Consider the following 17,170-nt stretch of genomic DNA (forward strand, 5'->3'; position numbering starts at 1 on the left):
TGGGAGCCTGCGTACACAGAAATGCTAGTCGCCATGCCACATATTGAATTCGTCAAGGGCATTCCTAAGGCTTTGGAGCAGGATTCCTATTTTAATGTAAACACACGGAATTTGATCGTGTTTGATGATCAGATGATTGACGCCAGTGAAGACAAGCGAATTGTGAACCTCTTTACTCGTGGTTCTCATCATCGTAATCTCAGTGTGATTTATATCGTGCAGAATCTATTCCATCAGGGAAAAGGTAGCCGCAGCATAAGCCTTAACAGTCATTATTTGGTGTTATTTAAGAATCCACGAGACAAATTGCAAATCTTGACTCTGGCGAAGCAAATGTATCCCGGCAAAACGGATTTCTTTTTAAATCAGTACGAAGAGGCTGTGAAAAGACCTTTTGGTTATCTGTTGATTGATCTGAAAACCACTACCCAAGACAACTGTAGATTGCGAACAAACGTCCTCCCCAGCGAAGAAGGCTTTAAACAAACAATATTTCAAGAAAACATTCCTCAAGAGCTTTTAAAATATCTGAAGCAGCAAAACATAGCGACATCCCCGGTACTTCCAGCTTTGGAAGAAATAAAGGGCAGTATGGATGGCATGCTTTCTCGAAACGATCTCCGGGAAGATGAAAAAGCTAAACGATACTTTCAGTTGCAAAACAGATACCTGGCTTTTAAAGAACAATTAAATTCAAGAACACGACCGGAAGAAATAATCAGCGCTGTTCCAGACTTAACATCAAGGGCACTAGATTCTTCGACAGCCACGTCAGCATTCCCCACTCCCCTCAACCCTTTTAACGTAACACCTGAATTAACACAAGCGGCTATCTCTCAAAAACCATACAAAGAAAGCCTCACGCCTGCACCACCCTCAAACCCTGCTTTCCTGACCCCTCCTCCCACAGTAGAAACCCCATCACAACAAGCCCCGAAGCGAAAAAGGCGTCGGATTCAATTTGTAAATTATTTGGATGATCATGAAGCTCATGGCAAACGGCTGAGGAAACGTCGGCAAAAGAAATTTAATCCTTACAAGTACTCCATGGGTGAAGAAGATGAAGATTAATTAATTTCATCCGCTTAAAATCGCTGTGTATCGGACTCTTTTTTTCATTGTTTTTTAATAAAGTTTTTTAAACGGTATCTCTTGTCTGGTTCTATTGCTAGCAATTATAAGTCGCGTGTTTTAATTGATCCTTGTTAAGTTATATAAAATTGATTATATACTAATGCGTCAAGATACTCCCTTGGGTTTTTCCAGCAGAACTGAACTAATTTGTCTGCAACTTAAGGCTCGTGGATCCGCATAATTAACTGACTAACGGTGCGTGACTTTAATAGTTTTTTATTTCCTCGAGATAGATAGGAGAAAACGGTCTTGTAATAGTCAAACAAACTTGAAATATAGAGTTTTCAGCGCCACTTTGTGTATATATGCGTGTGTGTTTTGTTTTTTAACGGTAATGATCGATAATCGTCACGAATAACCTGAAATATCGGAGATAAATTTTCCCAGCAAACGGGGCTTCAAACAACACCTCCCAGTCGCGGACAGTTAAACAAGCGCTCAAAGCAGCTTGAAGATCAATAACGTTGGTAAAAAAAGCCATTTTCAACGGTACTAACGTTTTGAAAATAGAAAAAAAAGTTTTCCCAGCAAAGCGATTGCAAGAGTGACGCTACCAAGAGAAAGCGCGCTTTTATTCAAACTGGCCATACAAATCTTAAGATCCAATCAGGGTGGGAATAGAGCGGGCAAGCCTGGGCATGTCTATTGTTTCCTTTGTGCAAGAGTGACGCTCATTAGTAAACCTCGACACTTCATTAGTATGGAGGAACGCATTTTTTCCCTAGGTTATAACAATAGATGACGTCATGGACTCGACGCTTAGGAATATTAATGAAGGGGATCCAAGGGGATCCAAGGGGATCCAAGGGGATCCACTAACGGGGCTTAATTTCCAACATCTATTACTACTGAAATAAAACCTAAAGGTTTCGGGAAATGGACAAAAATGCCCTACTAATTTTGAAAAGACTCAAGTTCCCCTAAAATGACCGAACAGATAAAAATATTATAGCGCTGCCTTAAATGAACCTATAGGGCTTCAAAGCCACTCCAGATCGCCTAAAATAACGTTTCAAAGGATCTGGGAGAAAATTGTCGTTGGGTGCCCCTGATTTACCAAGGACACTGTTTGCCGAGCCTGGTAGTCAGCTGGCTGAATTGACAGATACCTACATACCTACATTGTTTTAAAACAAACTGCTTTAGACATCAGACAGCAACGATTCACGCGGTTGCTTACCTTTTGATATATCTTGTAAAACAGTGGATTACGGTTACGATAGAAAGTCGAGCGATTCACTTGATGTGGAGGTTCTTGTTCGCAATGAAATACAACCTTCATTGATGCTTATATATCAGTAGAGTTGAGAAATCCTGTGCCTATTATTATGAGTGACATCAGTTTATTTTGTTCTTTGACAAGCTTGTCTTGTTTGAATGGCGTATTAAAGTGCATGTACATGACGTAAAATCATGAATTAATAATTCTGACAGCTTTTGTCGTCATTTTTGTTATGCATGAATTGAAAGTAATCGGGTCACGTTGTCTCCGTGAAAAAGCCCAAGCTACTAAAATTGTGGCAGTCGCACCCGTAAAAATCCTGGACATAAAAAAACGTTTGCATTTCCAACGCCATTCACTGAAAGTTACTGAATTGTTGAAGTATATCAATTATATTCGACAAGAGCCTGAGGATAATGAAGGGCCCACTTTGCTCAAAGAATCGCAAACTATATCTAGTTGTACCTACTTTCATTTCCTCTCTTGATATTGGACTTGTAATTTCAATCTCACTTTTTCTTCTTGTTCGTCTTCTTCTCTACAATATTAACAACCAGCTCGTTATTTTATTATTAGAGTAACCTGAATCAGGTAATGGCGAGTAAATTTTAATATACGATTGCATTGAACAGCCTTTCACTGTTTTAGCTTGGCTCTGCCCATGTGTCGGCATCCGTTGGTCTCCAAAAACCTTTGGATCCACGCATGAATAGCCTGGTTTTCGACGCTGTGTGGGGGTGAAGCTGAAGTGCCCTCTCCAGGGCACAGGCTTGGCAAAGATGATAAGGAGGATATTAATAGGAAAAAATCACGTCACCTACTCGCACTTAAGGCAAGCATGACAATGCATAACATGATACATAATACGTGACCCCATGTATCGCGTATTGTAGAGTCTTGGGCCAGGGATAAAACAGGTTCCGTACAGGTTAACTGAATCGTTAGATTTGTTGCTCACAGATCGTGAATGTTTCAATCCGTGCAAGAACAGCTGCAAACGGTTTGTTTAAAATAAATTACTCGAGACCTAAACTAACGTGTTTATTTATTTCGAGTGTTGCATTGCACAAAGAGACGATGAAAGGTCATTCTCCCTTGATTGTACTGCTTGCAAAAAAATAATAATAATAATAATAATTCAGCGTTCACGCCGACTGCAAAGCTTTGTTAAGCTATATCCCTTCCTTCCCCTTTTCTTATATCAGAAACAAGGCAACTGAAAACTAAAGCAAAAATGGTGCAATTGCTTTAGCTGCACTTTGATTCACCTCTTGTTGTTTCTGTTTAGCCGCTGTCGTTCTTATGCCATTTCATTTTACTAGTATTTAGATCTAGTTTGGCTCGTTTCAGTTCGCGGTCCGGTGACAGTACAGCTTCTAGTTAGGATTGAACCGTGTGATAATCTTTAACCTCCAAAAGCGACCGCTATTGTTGTTATCTTTGTTAGGATTCAACTGTGTAATTACATCAGTTTATCTTACAGTTTTTGTATTGCGGGGCCCGGCCATTTATTTTTGTGGCATGTTGTTGTGTCTCTGATCGTTGCTATTTGTTTTTTGATCCTTTCTCTAGCACTGTAGATTTCTTCGAGAGCTATGCAATGCGTGAAATTGAGGGCTTAAGTTTGTTTAGTTACGGCTTCGTTTTTGCATGACCCTTTGCAATCGCCTCGCTTCGCTCCGCTCTGAGGTTTGTGTTGGGGGAGCTTGCTATTTTCTAAATATTTGAAATCTTTCGGTTTTAAAGAATATTTTACTGGGGCCCGAGGGAAGTGTAGTTAAGCAAGACTTTTCCTATGAACAAGAGGCTTGCCTTTTGTCAACGAAACCACCACATCAAATTTTTACTTCGCGGCAACATGCGGACCGCTGAGGAGACATTTTTCATGGCGTAAATATAAGCTTGTTCAGTTGATATTTTTACCATTTTTAAATTGTTTTTTAGCTGAAATTGGTCTGGTAGTAAGAGAAGTAAAACCGCACAACGTTTGGAAAGCCGTTGCGTGTGTTATTTTTCAAAATATCTCGATTTCCAGGTAAGAAAAGCCGACCTTTTGAGCAGTATTTTGAGCAGTATGTCAATCGACGAGATGTTCGATTGACTCTTAACCTCGTTCTTCACAGACAAATTCAAGACTGAAGCTTTTTTAAAAAGAATGATCTGTTGTTCTTGGAAAGGCTACTCCCAAATTTGTACACTTGGAATTGAGAAAGAAAAAGAACTAGCTTTATCATGTCACTGTGGCCCTTCATCCGCTCGCCAACTGAACAGACAGCAGTCTCAGAAGTAAGAGACTTCATTCGCCTCTTCGCATTCTTGTGAGTCTAGGCCAATTATAAATTAAAATAAGTTTACTATTTCAGTAGGTTTGTTTTGGCTGCACCTATAAGCTTTAATAAAAAAATGGAAACATTTCACTCTTCGTTCGCGGCGATGTTGGCAATGGTTTAAATCAGTACACCTGGACTTGTGGTCACCGCTTTAGCATGGGCAGTTGGCGTCACATTAATACCGATATCATCTCGTTTCAGTCTTGAGAGGATTGGCTTGTTACTCACTTCATCAATAAATCAGAATCGACGCATGAAGTTGTCGTTCGTGAAGTGCTTAGAGCATATTGACGATTTTCCGGGTTAGCCCGCTTTTGTTTCATGAAATCGATCTATTTCTTTCTGCATTTCCTTGCTTCATCACTATCGAACAGCATAGCGTGCAGAACTATACCCTTCTATATAACTGAGAAGGCAGCATATTCACCTGCCACATACCTTCCTAACACAATTCAAGTTCAGTACAGAGAATGTAGTGACAAATGAGCAAATGCTCTGTGGCTGAGATACCGGGTCGACGTCACAAACTTGTTAGAACCCAGTCTCTCAACTGCTCCTTTTTGTCTTCAATATGGCGGAAAACGGCCTATTTTGGGCGATTTTGTCGTCTGATAAAAACAAAACGAAACATGGAATACGACTTATTTCTTCGCAAAGCGTCTTAGACATGCATAAATTTTCGAAATTCATTAAAACTGTGTAAGGGTGATAGGCACTTTAAAAACAAATAACGGTGAAGGATTTTCTAAGCATTCGTAATCATCCACTGAAACTGCAAACCGATCGTAATCATGATTGCCGTTTCTAGGAGCGCACAGAAATTAACCGGCCCCTTACGAACAGCAAAACATCTCTGTATTGTAGCTAGAAAAAAAAAACTGGATAAACATTGTAATAAGAACGCTAAAATATGTCATTGGTCGGTAGTCGTAAGGAAGTGTAAACATTCACCTGAACGAGTGTTTACAATTTCTGCAACGGACTTATACGAAATTTTGTAATATCATATCCGTAAAGAATGCCTCTGTGGTCTTTAGGACATTTTACAGATTCCCTAAAGAATACGTTGACGGTCTTTACGACCCTTTGCAACAAGCGTAAACATTGCGCTTATAGTCTCTCTAAAGACGGGTCGTTACGCATACTGCTTTCGTTACATAAAATGGCCGTTTACGCAAATGTAGAGAAGTACTCCGTAAAAATCTGTAAATTCGATCCTTACGTCTTCTCTACGGCGTCATTATGGATGAGTAAATTTGAGATTTCATGCAGATGTGTCTCCTGTTGAACAACAAATTTACCCCCTAATTGAAATTTACCGGTTACGAACTGACATTCGTCTTAGGGGCTGTTGAAATGGAGGGAGGAATATCCTAGAAAGCGAAACAACTTTCCGTTTAGTTTACACGCAGAAATTTCGGTCGGGGTGGCTACCAAGTGGAGAATGAAAAGGTAAAAAAATTTTTTTAGCAGTTGAACGCCCGACTACCGCCATGTTTATTCTTTTTGCTGCTAGTACTAGGATCTTCCGAGCAAAGGTAGTTTACATGGTGTAGGATATCTTCCAATCTCTCAGCTAGGAAGATCCTATCTCTAGGAAGATCCTAGCACTAGGGCCGAGGACAACTTTTTGCATGTAAACCGAATACAGAAAGCATATGGCACCTGGTTGTTCCGCCATCTAGGGTTGTTCCGCCATCTAGGATCTTCCTCCCGCCATGTAAACAGCCCCTTAAATTATCACGATTTTCTTTTTTTACGTACTGCTACAGTATCGTGGAACAACTGATTTGTCGATATACACGAACGATTTACATGGTTACTTACATGGTAACGATGCGAAATACTGTACCTATTTTTATGCGTGCACCGATCTATTTTGTTCTTTGACACGCGTGCGCTTTGTCTTGTTTGAAGTTAGTACGCGACGTAATATGATGAATAATTCTGACAGCTTCTTGTTGTAATACTTTTTTGTAGTAGTAATCGGTTGTAACATTTTCTTGGTAGTAAAGAGTTCAATCCATGGGTTAAATTCTGTTAGATAATATTTACATCTACAAAACTGTGAAACTCCCTCCCAGAAAAATAAAAAAAATACGAAATTTGTACGAAAATGAACAAGTTTAGGAGAGAGATTAAAAATTGTAAATTTTAATATGTTAATCCTTAAAGTTACTCTTAGATCTCTCGCATTTTAGTTCACAAATTATATTTATTTTCCTTTTATGTTTAGTTTTGTATCTATATATATTTCTTTTAATTCTGCTCGAAGACACTAGCTATCAGCTACTCTCAAATTCGAGTGAAAATAAAGTTTATGTATGCATGTTGTGTCAGTGGTAAGGCCCAAGTGACCAAAATCGTGACATGTCGCACCCGTTATAATCTTGGAAAAAAAATGATTGAACTTTCAGCGCCGTTCATTGAATGGTTGAAGTATATCAACTTTGCTGGTAGAGGCTCGGAAAAACTATGCTGAAGTGCCCTTTTTGCTCAAAGAATCGCCAACTATATCAAGTTGTTCCCACTCTAATATTATAATTTATAATCGGGTTTGCCCCGGTGTGAGAACCTGACAGATTCTTCAGTGTGTTGACGGTTATTGTTTTCCTTCGCTGTATTGTTTTGATGTTTTTGTTTCTTTGTTTAGAGTCAGCTGTGAGTTTAAGAAGTTCTTAATCCAAGGTGAAGCCCAAATAATCTTTCCCAACTTTCATTTCCACTCTTGATATTGGACTTGTAATTTCGTATTTGTAATTATTATCTCACTCTTCCTCCTTCTTCTTTTCGATCATTTTAATTTTACTAGTTTTTTTTAGATTACGCTTTACCAGATAATCGTAAGTGCATTTTTAATATAAAATGTCTTGAAAAATCTTGTTTTGATGCTAATGAGTCGGCATCCGTTGGTCTCGAAAAAAACAAAACAAAAACAAAACAAAACAAAACAAAAAAAAAATGGCTACGCGCCAGAAAAGTACGATTTTCGACGCTGCCGGGTGAATTTGAAGTCACGCACACGCACGAGTATTGATGACGCACGTTTTGAGTGCACGCCGAAATTTCCGTGACAAACGCCAAGTATGGTTTACTGAAAGAACTTGCTGAAATAACCCCACACCGTTTAGAATTTAAAATTTCCACTCTAAGTTAGGTATATACTAAAAAGAAAAAGAAAATAGTTTGTCCTACATTAATACATTTTATCAGAAATTACGTTACATGCAAACGACAGTGAATCATTCTACCTCTGGGACAAAGGATGCGGGTTTTTTTTGGAAGAATCGGATTTGTGACCTCAGATCATTTGGATCCTGGGGCGTCAAAGGAACCGACGAATCCTTGTCCGAGTATGCCTGTGTCACTTTCTAGAATAATGCATCATTCTTATTCATTCACCAGGCTGGAAATATACCATCACATTTATTTTATATGGTCTAATTGATGTGGTAGTTTATTTTCGATTTCTTTTTTGCCAAATAAGCAATCGAAACAGGTCACGTGACACGGTGAGTTCAAGTCATCAGGTTCTGTTTTAGTTTAGTGGTCTTTTAGTAAATTTCTGCACAGTTATAGACTTCCCCATGTTTGCATGGTATAACCAATGCCTTAAGCTTGAGCATTGTAAGTAAAACCCTCTTTTAAGCAGCTGCGGCGAATTTTTGACCATGTCAATAGGGGTTTTGCCCGTCGTTGTTTTCCTAGTCAACCCTATCTAGAGCTGGATTTACTTCGTCTTCTTTGGCCTGTATACTCATTTCTTTTCTTCTTTTTGAGTCTAGCGGAAGAGGGGGCGGGGGGGGGGGGGGGGGGCGCATCCGCGAAATCCTCCCATTTCGTCTTGAATACAAATGCCATGAGAATCAAACTTGAACGATAGATGGTACGTCCAAAGATCCCTTCTGTGAGATTCTGCGAATCAGAAGGGAAAGCCATTTTGGACCTGTCATTGGCCCAAGTGACTCAATGTAAGCTCACTTGACACATCGTTATTCACTTCTCCTTGGGTAAGCCCTAAACTGCTTGCTCCACAACTTGTATCTGCAGCAGGAAAATCGAACTTTTTATGTGGATGGCCACTTTCCGATTTTTGTTTTAATGCGTTGATAAGCTACCTCGTTTGCCATGTTATCCAGTTTCAGATAGAAGGTAAACTTATGAGGCCTATTCCCAGACCAAAACAGAAAAAAATCTTGAACTGAATGTCAGGTTCAAGTCGTTTAAGTAACATACTCTTTGGAGCTCCACTCAAGCCCACAGGCAGGAGTTCCACTACCCAGGACTATTTAAACTCTTGCAATTTCCCGGTATATTGGGTGTGTGGGTAGGGAGGCGCTTCATTTCGTGAATGATATAGATGAAACATAAAGAAATAAAAGCAGAGGGCTTTATTAAATAACGCTGATTTCGGCGTGTTTAGAACAGCTCAACGTATTTTCTAGTTCTGATATCCTTTATGCTCGAAAGAAGAAGAACAAATTTCGCTCGTCACTTTGATGTGTTAAAAATAACTCTGAAGAGGTTGGAGAGTTGGTCTTTGCAGCCAGATATTTTGAACTTGTTAATCCGGGCTTTTCACTGATCAATCGATACTGCCCAAAGCTCCCAGCAGGTTTGTCTTTTCGAACAACCGTGAACAAGTTGCTATTTGAGCAATCGGCACCTGCCTGTAGTTTCTGTAAACAAGAAATTAGAATTGACATTGATTAGTCACTTTAAAAAATGATCACAATAGAATCTTTCACTGTAATTGAACAGATATTATAGTTTTCAGTTAGCGCAATAAATTCCCTTGCAAAGGTATATTACAATGTCAGATGCTTATCCGCTACGTCACTGCGGACCTCAAAAAGTGGCAACGAGGACGCCAACGAGAGCGGCAGAAAACAATCTCTTAATTCAGAAAAACGTCGGTTCTGCATGTTTGTTATACGCTGAGATACATGTCTTTGCTCTTCTCCGTAAAACAGAAACCTGAAATTCCAAAATTCAAAGTTTTACAGAGAACGTAAACATGTCGTGGTCTTTTTTTAAGTTTCTGAAATGAAATCCAACACTAGCGGCTTTAGCTTCAGGATATTTTGGCCACTTTATTTGTAGTCGTTCTTGTCTCTGTTTGATGTGCACACTATTTCATTGGAGATTGGAGATTGTGTTTTGAATAGAAGTAGGAAGATTGTAATATTCTTTGATTAAATATGGTACATGATAGAACAAGAATTTTACTTAATGTCTGGGTGTATCAAACCAGATCCAACTCAGTACCAAACGCCTCATTCCCTATATGTTTTTATACAACTTGAGTCATCTATATTAATAATTGATTATTTAAGGATCAACAGACTGGGAAGTTCACTGGGATTTTATGGATTGAGAGAGTATGGCACATGAATGATACACTTGATCCTTCTTATGCTTTTTAAGAGATTTCTTCCCACCAGGAGCCTTTTAAACCAATTCCTAGCCAAGTCATAAATCAAAAGGAGAGAATTACGCCTCATCAGACCTTTTAAGACTGGTTCAATTTTCCCCTCAATGATAGGTGATGACCAAGCGAAGCATGAACAGGAAGTTACTTTAGTTAAAGGGGAAGTATCATGGTGTTTTTGACCTCTTTTGTTAAAAATGGTGAAATAAGACCTTCACTTTGCTACAAAATAATTCTAGAACAACGAGAGGAGAGAAATCAACTCAATTCCTGACAGCCGGAATACCTCGTACACTGTTCCAGCGCATTTTGGAAACAAAAATACGAAAACTTGAAAAACATTAGCCTAACATTTTTCAAGTTTCAATCCACACCGGCCTTCTCTGTCTCTAGCCGGAGGCACTAATCGATAGTTTTATTGTACTGGGGTGATAATTTATAACAAAACTAGACAATTGTTTTGTTGTTTCTGTTGTCAGACAGACATTTTTGAGTTTTGAAATGACATCACATTTTCGTGATACTTCCCCTTTAATACATATGTAACGCTGCATCACTTAAGGAGCTATGCAGGCACCCTGTTTTTTACTTAGCACGAAAATATGGAGTCTGTAGATTATTACAATCTTCCGTCAATTCTTTGAAGCCTCCTTTTCTCAAAACGTACCCTTCAAACTAATCTTATCTAGGCCGTTTGAGACACTTTACCTAGACTATAGATACAATTATACATTTAAAAACAGGCTTACTTACCTCAAAAACTATGTTAGTGGGATTAATAACTTTCAAAGAATATCTGACTTGATTGTGAGTTATCTCAAAGCATGCCGTTCCATTCGTACTCTTCATGGTCAACACTAAAAGAAAAGCACATATATTAAACATAGTCTAAGTGCAACCAACAAGTGAGCTCTTGAAAAATAAAGTTGGCAACACAGAAGGAAGGAAATAGTTATTATACCGAAAGGTAAGAATGGAAATTTGCTAACTGTTTGAAAGCGATAGGGATAATTATAACCGCCACAAATGTCATATGAGGTAGTATTTAGTTGAATTTTCCGTTTCCGTCTTCACTGCTTTTTCAGTTAATTTCTTTACCTTTATTGTGTATAGGGCAGACTTATTACAATTGTAGTTCTTATGGGCTTTATGAAACTTTTATAACTTGGAATCATTACCAGTAGCTTATTGTTGTTGCTATTAGATCAGTTGAACCCATACAGAGTAGGATATGCTAGTGGATATTTCGTCCCCCTTGCATGGTTCCCAAGTGCCTCGACTTCCTCCAGTCAAGACCTCACTGCCATTCCCTTGTAAGCTTAACACCAGTCACAAAAACAAGAAAATTCACTGAGACGAGAATCTTGAGACGTTACTTCAAAGCTTTCATTTGAATTGTCACGGGGCAGATTTTTTGCACTTGAGCACTTTCATAATGTTATGGCGTCCTTTTTTGAAGCTGGACTTTACTGGCAGTGAAAGCTGGCCTGCTACTTTTTTTGCGGGGGACTCGTTGCAAAGTCATAGTGTCGCAGTTATGTGCTTGCGCGCCGTCATTTTCAGGTTCGAAGTGACACCTAATGTAGTATCCCACCTTATCATGAAACAACGAGACTGTTTAAAAACAGCTTTTTTCGGTCTTAAGGAAAAAATTGTTGTGCTGGCATTGACATTGAAGCCGCCCTGCTAGATAACCCTAAAACCCATTAACCCTTTAAGCCAAGCAATTGAAAATGACCTGGGAATTAAAAGTGCCAACCATATTAAAGACCAGAATAGGTCGGAAATTGAAATTCTTTCGGCACCAATCACGGTAGTTGCCGGTATGAAAGTGACAGTCGTGTGCTTGGGAACATGAGGTGCCACTGTCGTAGAGTGGTGAAAGTGGCGCGAAAGAGTCATGAATTCGGAGGCATATGGGTCATTTAATCTCACCGGTTCTGATGCATCATCAGAGAAAGGTGTCAACACGGGCGAGACTGAGCTTGCGAACATCGAGGAGAATGGTGGAGATGAAGCCAAGGTACATAAGTAGCAGCCTGACAGCACACTTATAGATGGAGGAAAGGTATGAAGTGGAGGCCAGGAACCGGCTTAAGGTGCTATGCGAGCAGATGGAAGCTGTCGAAGGGACAGTTGCAAACTGCTATGGCTGCTTCGTGGCGGCAAGCTAGGAGGCTACAAAGGCCTTTTTGGAGACGGTTTACAAGCAGTTTAGGAAGGCGGAGACAGCCAAGAACCTACGCATGATTCAAGGTCAGATATAGGTACACTAACCTAGAGCAGCTTCATGAAGGGTAAGAGCAAGAACAGTTGAGCAATGGCGAAGGAGAAGAAGGCAGCTCTGTGTGATTGCTACAGAGCCATCGAGCTTGCTGAGAGAATTCAGAAGATGCCTAAATCAACCAAGACAGACAGAGATTTTAATGGGTGAATGAGATTTTCAAGGACATTCCATAAGCTATAGGAAGCTCTCCGACAGTTCAGCTCACAGTGCCCATTGTCAATGTTACTGAACTGGAAGAGGTCGAGGACTTCATTGAGTCTATCCTTCTCTATGGAACAGAGGCATGGACCCTCCTTAGCGAACAAGAGGCAAGACTTGACGGGACATACATCAGGGTGCTTAGGATGACCCTGGGCGTCTCGTGGAAGGACTACATGGCAAACGTTGGTCGGGGCGGCGGACTGCAGAAGATCTCCGAGAAGGTTCGACTGAGGAAGATGGGATTTATGGGTCATATCTTGCGGAATTTCGACCTAGGTGACTACCCCGTCATCTTTTGGAAACCAGCCTAAGGGACTGTAGAATAGAAGCGACGCAAGAGTGCTCGCAGTAGATGATTCGAAGACTTGCATGTTGGACAGGAACGATTGGAAAGCGAGGACACATGTGAACTGTGCTGTTGGAGGACCTCCCTCGGCAAAGGCCTGACATACACGAATTATTACTCGGTATAAAAATATTATTCTTGAATGTGTAACTTACCGGCGCTTTTGTCAGTGGTGTGTTGACCAGTGGCTGAAGCTTTACATTGCCCCGTTGTGTTATCACAGTCGTGGATTCTGATAAGGTTTGCACCAAAAGACGAAGCTTGTCTGATTACAGAACTGAGGCAATATCTTGTTTCCGTTGTTAAGCTGATTCCAGCGCCAACGATCCCGGCGAGAACCTTTCCACAAAGAAAAGACTTTGTACAATGGAATTGTGACTTAGAAATGGGACCAGTGAAATGTATAGAGTTCATTGGTGTGTTTACAGCTATGTCAGAGAGAATTGGCTCAGAATCCTCTATTGCAACAACGAGGTAGCATTTATATCTTTTTATTGAATTTATTGCTTTAAGCTTACAAGCTTAAGCTTAAAAGTGGACACAAGTAAAATATGAATAAGAAAAAGCACGAGGGGAAGTTTCACCTAAATGAGCACAAGCGCACTAATAGTGGGGAAAAGACGATGATCTACCTTTAGTTGATAATTATCATATGCTTGCGCCGCATGTGAAATTGGTTATATCGCGCTAGCACGAGCCATTCGGCACATCTCCACACTGTATGAGTATTATTGATCGCTCGTTTTCAGTAGCTTGCGCCATTTTCAAGCGTTAGTATAAAAATGTAAGAGCATTAGAAAATTATTTTTTGAGTAAGTGTAAACCAAGCAGTGGCATAGGTAGACATCTTGATACTCGCGCGCATTTAATAATGATCTTCTTCACTACTGAAAATAAGCATGGGCATTACCATAAAACACATTTTAGAACAGCACCGGAATCACGAGATAATGACAAGCACACGAATAAGAATATAAACATTGGAATGAATTTTACATTATTTTTAGTAGGATAAGAATGATATCAGGCTGCAACATACCAGTGTTGTCTCTTTGCTAGATCTAACAAATAACGGACCTGGTCAAAAGAGGCGGTGTCCTTCTAAATTTAAACTTTTTAATTTTTTCAATATCACAAATGTTAAAAAAAAAGTTTTTGAACCTTTAAATAATTAAAAAAATTGATTTCAGTAACATTCTTTAAGCAATTTCAAATGTACCTTTTCATTTTTGTAAGAAAGTAAAATTAATCTATTACACTTTTAAGTAACAGTGATGCTTACTTACAATTAAACTGACAGTGGTTTTGTTCATGCCGCTGCTTAAATCAGTTCCTCCGGTCTTGCAACTCTTTCGTAAGCTCTCTGATTGTGGTATACAGAAACGATAAACTTTCAAAAATGACAAACTGACAAACAAGTCAGAGAAAAAGAAAACAAGGCGATTACGTTATGAAAGAAAAAATAAAATAAAACAAACAACTAAATTCCCAAAACGTTAAATTAAGAAAGATGGAGTTATTTAACTAGAACGATCAGTTTTGATCAGTTTAACAGTTAAAAGACGTTTTTAAGTAAAGGAAACCATCCCAGTTACACACCGAAATGATCAATGACAGAATAATTCTCATCAAACCCCCTTTATATAAAAACAAACAAACAAACAAACAAACACAAAAAACAAACTAAGTAGAAAAATAAGCTGTATTGCTCACTGTTCCTCAGAAAATGGGGAAGGGGAGGGAGACGGGGGGAAGGGATAAAGGATGACATTTACACCAATTTTATGGAAGACACACTTAAATAATGTAAAGTCGCTATCCATTGTGACCTTGGTCATAAGTAGCTGAAAAATTATTATGCATCTGACCGTCGAGTTTTGCGACATCTGCATCGCTTAAGTAATAGTCCACGAAGAAATGGAACTGGTCGGTACCATCTGGGGGGAATAATTCAAAACTTTTTTTTCTTGCAAAGTGCAGATCTCTAGAGTTTGGAAATATGTAATAGCATTGGATCAGAGGTAGCTTAAGGGAAATTTTGTTACTTTCATTAAATTGTGATTCGATGGACGTGCTAGATTTAGACAATTAGCAAAGTGGTCCCATGACACTGTCTTTATGACATTTCTATCACCTCCATCAACGATGACTCCAAGTGCCATTCAATTTATTCTAATCCTCATCCCTATCTTTATCTAAAGTGATCTCGCTCTCTTACATGAATGGATTGTGTTGTGTCTTAGGGTTTGATGAATTGTACTACTCATTGTAGAGTATGCAGTGAAATTAGAGAAAGTGGTTCAAAGAATTCAAACTGCTCTCACAGTAATTATTTAGATAGTTTAATCCATGATGTTCTAAAGCAATGGATTACCTATATTGAAAGTGCTTGATGTGAAATCTGCCAACTAAAGGTGTTCAAACTGGTAAATACTTTTATCGAAGCTATCTTGAAAATAGCCTGCCAGTGAGTGAAATCTCGGCCATGTCCCCCAAATAATACTAATAGTAATAATAATAATAATAATAATAATAATAATAATAATAATAATAATAATAATAATAATAATAATAATAATAATAATAATAATAATAATAATAATAATCAAATGGATATAAATTTTATTTATCTTTGACTGGGTGGTGCTTTAATAGTTTAAACAGCATAGTATAAGCTGAATTTTCTGTCTTAGTATCCTCAAGATGGGTGATTATGCTAATCTGCTGCCTAACATAGGCACACATGATAACGAAGCCATAAATCAAGGGAAAGCAGCAACTTGAGCAATGCTATCACATTTTTTCCGATTCTACGAATGTATTCCTTTCCAAAAATGATTATGTGAATTATTTCATTTTCCAGAGATGGCAGCGGTGGCCAAATCTTGTGTTCTGGCTCACGGACTGTAACATTTTCACAAGATATTTACTTCGAATTTTATGAAGATGCTTAATTCCAAAACTTATGCACGACGGAGGTAAAACTTGAGTAATGTATTAAGATATATATGACAGAAGCAAAAAAACCTTCGAAAAAGAAGATCAAACGCTGCAAAGTCTAAGGTTCACAATTTTACTCCTTTAGAAGCCAATAAGATTCAAGGAGTCTTGAAACTGCCAAACGATTCCTCTCACACCAGAAAAGAAATTGTGGTTAAATACCAGGCAAATAGACCTTTAAGTAAGAACACTGAAAGCTGGGATACAAAAACTGCTCCTACGGTATTCTAGCTTTAGCGACTAAAATATATCACCACAAGTTCCTTTCCGCCTATAGAACGACATCTATACGATGTAACTTAGTATCCGCCAATGCCCCTTAAAGCTTCAACGGAATCGATTCCTTAACGTTAGAGAAATAAAGCTTTGGAAGAAAACACCTAAATCAGAATTTTTTTAAGTCTTACTTAAACATATTGGGTCAATTATTAAAAGACAGTTTAGACGCTGTTTAACAAAACCACGTTCTAAGCCGTTTTCAATTTTGCCAACAATCATATCTAAACATTGTCTGTTGCTGATGGTAATAAGAAGGCTTGTGTCCCAGACTAGAAAACTATTTATCTACTTAAATTAAAAGAGACCACTTATAGGTTGATTTAGAAGCCCACTGATTGTCTTAAGCCGCGGCTTAAGTTAGACTGTTTAAGTAACTGGCCCATTGTTTTTCTGGAAACCCAACCAGGGGATAAAAAATGTCGGTAACTTACAGAATACATTTCAGGTACAATCGTAATCAATTGTTTGTAAAAGGACGGTTGGTTTTAGACAAAAAAATGTTAACTCATTCATTTCTTTTGTTATCCTTTTTCTAACACATGGTCATCCTCGATTTGTGAGATTTTTGGAATAAGTGAATTTTCACAACCTATAGCTATTAAGTAAAACTTACCGTCAACTTCGAAGTTACCCACAAAAGTGTGTGCTAAACGATTTTGTTCACTTTTGATTTTATTGAATCTGAGGGTTTCGTCTCCGAGCAGAATCTGCTCTCATTTGGTTGAATGGTCATCAGTAAAATGTTATAATAAGGCAGGTTACGTTGCAAACATAATCTCAGGGTATTACGGTAAAATGACATAAGACGACTGAACGCTGTGTTCTTCTGTCACTTATACCCGTCAATGAAAATCAAACTAGCTTTTTGGAATCTTCTATTACTACAAGGAAGAAAGAGAGGGAGACTCTGGCTATTTGAAACCTTCGTTGTTTCCATTGT

The 17,170-nt window shown here is 38.7% G+C and overlaps 2 protein-coding genes across 3 annotated transcripts in view; both read right to left on the reverse strand.

The window, feature by feature from the left end:
- Positions 1-2,413, reverse strand: part of LOC146457074 (cytochrome P450 3A24-like) — a 38,141-nt gene extending 35,728 nt beyond the window's left edge. The window contains exon 1 of the mRNA XM_085092375.1: positions 2,315-2,413. The gene's annotated coding sequence lies outside the window, so the exon portion shown is untranslated. The remainder of the gene's footprint in view (positions 1-2,314) is intronic.
- A 6,649-nt stretch (positions 2,414-9,062) lies between these two features.
- Positions 9,063-16,958, reverse strand: LOC146457080 (uncharacterized). 2 transcript variants are annotated; one of them, XM_085092379.1, is made up of 5 exons: positions 16,844-16,958; positions 14,238-14,314; positions 13,107-13,290; positions 10,871-10,974; positions 9,063-9,365 (listed from the first exon to the last, which is right to left on the reverse strand). In XM_085092379.1, the coding sequence occupies exons 2-5, from the start codon at positions 14,262-14,264 to the stop codon at positions 9,144-9,146; spliced, it is 537 nt and encodes a 178-aa protein (XP_084948505.1). In that variant the 5' UTR covers positions 14,265-14,314; positions 16,844-16,958; the 3' UTR covers positions 9,063-9,143. The 2 variants fall into 2 exon arrangements, with proteins under 2 accessions (XP_084948505.1, XP_084948506.1); XM_085092380.1 differs by having other exon boundaries at positions 14,238-14,358; positions 16,844-16,934.
- Between the last annotated feature and the right edge of the window lie 212 nt (positions 16,959-17,170).

The sequence above is a fragment of the Pavona decussata genome, unplaced genomic scaffold, assembly GCF_977016875.1.
Source record: "Pavona decussata unplaced genomic scaffold, jaPavDecu1.1 SCAFFOLD_248, whole genome shotgun sequence".
NCBI classification, from domain to species: Eukaryota; Metazoa; Cnidaria; class Anthozoa; order Scleractinia; family Agariciidae; genus Pavona; species Pavona decussata.

Bases quoted from the DNA above. Each gene is read 5' to 3' on its own strand.
- LOC146457080 (XM_085092379.1), bottom strand. From the start codon at position 14,264: ATGAACAAAACCACTGTCAGTTTAATT. The intron at 10,975-13,106 runs GTAAGTTACACA...CTTTTCTTTTAG, and splicing joins CACCACTGACAAAAGCGCCG to TGTTGACCATGAAGAGTACG. The intron at 9,366-10,870 runs GTAAGTAAGCCT...TCTTGTTTACAG, and splicing joins CCACTAACATAGTTTTTGAG to AAACTACAGGCAGGTGCCGA.